Below are 5,494 nucleotides of genomic sequence, written 5' to 3' on the forward strand. Positions count from 1 at the left end.
TATAAACACACACACATGTATTATAATCATAGAAGAATGACAAAAACTTTAAAGCAATCTTCATGTTTCTGACAAACTTTCACAATCACTACTTTAATAACGTTTCTAAAAATAACTGTTCTGGGGTCTGTGTTAAAGACAAGGATTAAAGTCTCAGCCAGCGAGGTAACTTCAGGGTAATTTCTAAAGCTCCTTCACTTCAACCTACCATCCTCTGTCACCATGGAAACTTACATGTTAGAATAAAAACCTGCTTCACAGCAGAAAAAAAAACATTGTTCAAGCAATGAGAATGGACCCTGTTTCTTGTGTAACTCACAGAAGAAACTGTTCAGTTTAACAATTTTTCTAAAAAAATTTTTTTTTCAAATACTAAATTGTCTTGTTTTTTTTTCTTCATAAAAACGGTTCAACTTTTTAATTTAAACCTCTGATGTGTTTACCATGTTCCACTGTGAATAAAATATAGGTTTGTAGGACTTGAAAATGTTTGCACTTTGTTTTCATAATTCCTGATGCATCTCAGTAATCCAGGTAGAAAAAAAAATGAAGTAAGTTCTCTGGACAAGAGAAGAACCCACCCAGAGGACCTACCTTTTTTTGACATTCCATGATTCTAAAAACCCCTTTTTGTTCTGAATTGGGGTTGTGTTTTATTCTAAGTTATTTGACAAACTGACATTTAAATGTTCCCACACTGCACAGAGCTATGATGACATAAATACAGTYTATAGGAGGTTTTTGACCAAATAATGCAGACTCAACACAAGAATGAGTGGGTTTTCTCCAGGTGCTACAGTTTCCTTTCAGACCAAACACATGTATGTTAGCTTCACCGGTACACATCATAYGTCTCAAACAAATGCTTGTTTTGTAAATGTAATTATTTTGAACATAATCATGTTTAACTCTAAATCGGCATCGTGTAAATGGGCCTAAGTAACGTCAACTCAGCAGTTGAAAGTGGGACAGTCTGTCAGGAACTCCCAGGCCACGTTTTCTCCCCAGTCCAGCCCTGTGAACTGAAACTGAATCCCAGTGGTGGGCACAGTTCCCATAAAGCTCTAAAGCATTAATAGGAGAACTAATTTCCTGATTAGTGCTTTAGGGCTTTTGCTAATTTTAAAATTTATTAGTGGATTAGCACTTGCTAAATTTATAGGCTAAATTTAGAAGCACTAACTGAGGTCTATAAATGTTATTGATCAACGTTAATGTTAACAGCTGAGCTGTCACACATTTTGTTCAAATGTGTGTCACTGATCCACCAGGTGACAATATATGAACCCAAATCCAGCTGTGGAATGTCAACGATAACTCTAAAGAGAGCTACATGGTAATATGTGACTCAYGTTGTCTGCTGAAGAATGTTCATGGGTTGATTGGGTTATTTTAGTGCTTTAGAATTAGGGGCCCTAAATATTTGGGTTAGTGTTTTAAGGCTAGTGGAACTAATTTTTAGATTAGTGCTGCCCACCACTGCTGAATCCGTATGGCAGTTGCAGTTATTGATAGATTTAGTTGTCACATTATGTGGATGGAAGCATATTCCACTGAACCAAAAGTAATCGCTCAAAAAAATGCTTTAAATATGTTTTTAGGATTTTACTTCACACAGTTCATTCAAATGATATATGTGAGCCATCATATCGAAATGAGGATTAAGTCAAATTTGGTCAAAATTACCTAATTACATTTTCAGATTCTTGGCTTTAAAAGCTACATTTTGATACCTGGATCATTCTGACATCATAACTAAATCCATATATATGACTCAATTTGTCTTGTTGTTTACAATAATACATAAATGTCCTTATAAAGAGGAAATCTCAAATTATATTTGAATATTGAGATTTTCCAACTAAAAAAATAAACAAAGCTTTGCTAGCTCGCAGGGAAAATCTCAAAATTTTAAGGCGTTTTTCCTCAAAATCAGTTTTTTTGTTGCTACTGCTCAGAAAAGTGCTTCAAAATTTTGTTTTATGATTAAATTTCAGACAGTTCATTCAACTGATACATTGATGAGGTTTTATTCATTATATTTTGACAAAATGCAATTTTTGTTAACATTTTAGTCAAAACACTACACAGTAAAAACTGGAGTGTTAAAGTTTCAGTGTTAAACTTTTCATAGTTAATTTCAGCTCCCAAGTGTTATTTTTAACACTTTCTGAGTAAATTAACATCCAGTGTTGGTGTTAATTTACAGAGTTAATTTCATCTGTGTTGTCTCAACTCTGRACAGTGTTATAAGCTCCGTCCACTGTTAAATCTTGATTAACACTTAACAGTGTTTAAAGAAGTACTCTGAAAAGTCCCGCCCTCTTCCTCAAAGACCACAATTTTCTCAGCAAGGGATGTTGGGTAATCTTGTAGAAATTATGTGTTTGCTTGTCTAAGACTGTTAAAAATGTTCATTAATGTAAAAAAAAAGTTTTTTGGTCATTTTTCTTGTTCAGGTTGGTTAGTTTTTAAGTTTAGGTTTTGTGTTGTTGGCCATAAATCGACACCATGAGTGAGAGGTACTTCCTGGTGTGTGAAAGTCGACCCTGTCGCACTGTTAAACGGAGAAGAGAACAGTGTTAATACAACACTTAAAGAGTTGATTTTAACTCTTGGTTAGAGTGCATAACTCTGCGTACTGTAAAAAGGAAAACAAATAATAGGAGTATCACACAAAAAAATGGTACTTTTTATAGCAAATTTAGTGTAACTCCAGAAAAATAATATTACTCTGCAKAGTGTAAACAAACTATAGTGTGAAATAATTTTACTCTTTACATTGTTGCTTTTGACACTAAAATTAGTCAAATTAACTCTGAGAAGTTGACAATGGCTATAGAGTACATTTTACACTAATGTTGAGTGGGGACAAATATTGTAACAGAGTTAAATTCAACTCTATAGGTGTTAAAATGACACTTTGTTTTTTACTGTGTATATTTGCCTATTTCTCCATTTACCACTTTTGGACTTAATCCTCGTTTCGATGTGATGGGTCACATATATTTAACACAKAGGAATTATTTGGGGAATTCTAACTGACCTAAAACAGGAAAAGGTCTGATTTAGTGTCAGATACTGAGAAAAAGGGTTGTGCGTTTTTACGGGGTGAAAACATCTGTTTTTAACTGTATACTGCATTGCAGAGCAAAATATGTTATTTCTTTTAGGTCTGAGAAATTCTRTACTCAGGATTTAGTTTGAAGCRTTGAGGTATTTCAGAAGCACACCGCAGCTATCCTGAATTGTAAACGAACTATGACATGYCAAAAGATTCCTGCCCCCAATATACTGTATATAGATACTTGCACAAGTTTATTATAAGCATGCAGAGAAGGCAGAAAAAGAAGAAGGTTCTGACAAACAGACAGCTCTAATCCCTCCCCCTCACTGCTGTTTGCTCTCTTTCCTCTGTTGTGGGTGGCAGCATAGTTAAGGCACAGATTAACACACACGGCTCATCTCGTCAGGAGAACTGCCCTAGGTTAAGCCCTGCTCCTCTTACTTTCCTGCGTGCAAGACAAAGCTACCTCACTGGTTACATTGCTTTGAGAGACTGCATCAAAGAAATAACCACACAGAAACTGTCCGACTCAAACGTTACACGCTTTGCTGTTAATATTCTGCTGTTTCAGAACACTGGAACCAGTCCTGACTTCAGATTTTGTGACACGTGTCTTCTTTAAGTGCTGAGAAATAAATCCTGCCTGTCATTATTGAGAATGTACAAGCAGAATATTTTTAGCAAGTATCAGCAGTTTGGGGTTTTATGTATGTAAATCTAACCACAAGCTTTTTGTCAACACAGAGTTGAGGATCAGGTTGTGTGCGGTGGATTTGAAGGCTGGACRTTGCCTGTGATGCTAACAGCTGGTACTGACCTTGTTTTTACCCAAACTGAATGCAGACAGATTAGAAAGCTGGTTCAGCACTAATAACTCCACGCTCTTCAATGACTAATGCCTACAGAATTATAAATATGGTTCAGGTGCTGCATGTGTTGTTCTCAGCAATAAATGTTTTTTTATTCATGTGGTTGATTTATGCTCATGTCTGTCTGTTACCAAAATATTTAGTATGATAGTTGGTGCAGGATACATGTTTCTGAACCACTGGACATTTTTATAAAACTCAACCGCAGTCCACTGACATAAAAAAAACAATACATGTTTTTATCTTTGTCAATTAATCAGACACTGTCCTAAAAATCCACGCTAACAGATCTTAGTTTAGTGTTTAGTCACTATTTGGAGCCAACTTTGTCGGTCTGTTATCAAAATATCCCATGGATCAYTACAAATTTGATAAAACTTTCACAAAAAATACTTTGATAATCATAAACAGCTTATTAACTTCTGAAGCCACTTCTAAATGACAACATATAACTCAATTTATACAACACTAACTATAATATTTCAGTCAGTTTTGCAGATATTGTAGTGAAATTTGGTGTAGTAATACCAGAGAGTTATTTACAACACATACTCCAAGTGCTACTTGTTGTAAAACAATTCTGTCTAAAACTTCAGCAATAAATTTTAGAGTCAACCCTGTTGGTCTATTAGTAAAACATATGGAGCTCAAATTTGATGTGGTCGCACCTCAGCGCCTTCATCTGACAATATCAAATAAAATTACACATAATGYATCTTTGAAGTTGCACTAAAATGTTTAAAAGCTATTCGAAATTAATGAATTAATTTRTTGTTCTAATTTGTTGGTTCTGCTTTGCTTTTTAGCCACGAAGTATTGAGACTTGTTATTAAATTTACATGCAGTTTATGGAAAAGTGAAAACAAAGGTCAACATGTTCTCAAACCAATCCACCCCAGCAGTGGCTTTAAAAAGTTTTACATGTTAAAGGATTCTGAATGATTGTACAAACTTCTCTTATACTCAGCTTACTTTGCCTCTTCATCTCTGGCTATAAGAAGGCGCATGTGGTTAGTTGCAGAGGCTGCTCTCAAGATATCCACAGCTCTGTGAAACAGACATGTACAATAACATGTTTACTGTGCTTAGATGTGATCAGAGAGCTTCTGCAGCTATGAGAGGAGTCGGCTTTTACAAGAATACCTTTCACTTGTGACTCCAACAAGGCTGTCGCCGTTAACCTCCAGGATCTGGTCTCCTGGTAACAAGTTACCTGTAAAACACAAGAACAGCTCACATCAGTCCTGCAGCAAACAATGAGTTGCAAATGTTTTGATCTGACTGCTAAGAGGGGTGTTTTCTTTTTCTCAGCCATGTAAAATCAAATCAATCAATCAATCAATCAATCAATCAATCAATCAATCATAAAACATAACTACATCAGCTTCAAGTCTAAACCTAAAATAATCTAAAATCAAAGCTTTGCAGCAGGGCTGTAAAATGAAGGCTGTCCTTTGAGAGGCAGAAGCGTTTGGCCTCATGCAAGAACCGTTCGTACGCACAGATTAGTTCTTAAATTGTGCGTACGAGTGATTTAGGAGACTTTGTGGCATTCACC

At 35.5% G+C, this 5,494-nt stretch overlaps 1 protein-coding gene across 1 annotated transcript in view; it reads right to left on the minus strand.

Moving 5' to 3' along the window:
- LOC106523607 (multiple PDZ domain protein) overlaps positions 1–5,494 on the minus strand; it is a gene marked incomplete at its 3' end in the record, with an annotated part of 36,217 nt that overhangs the window by 8,193 nt on the left and 22,530 nt on the right. Inside the window, 2 exon segments of the mRNA XM_014017092.1 lie at positions 4,909–4,983; positions 5,080–5,149. Of these exon segments, the coding sequence (XP_013872546.1) occupies positions 4,909–4,983; positions 5,080–5,149 (145 nt within the window).

The sequence above is a fragment of the Austrofundulus limnaeus genome, unplaced genomic scaffold, assembly GCF_001266775.1.
Source record: "Austrofundulus limnaeus strain Quisiro unplaced genomic scaffold, Austrofundulus_limnaeus-1.0 Scaffold161, whole genome shotgun sequence".
NCBI lineage: Eukaryota > Metazoa > Chordata > Actinopteri > Cyprinodontiformes > Rivulidae > Austrofundulus > Austrofundulus limnaeus.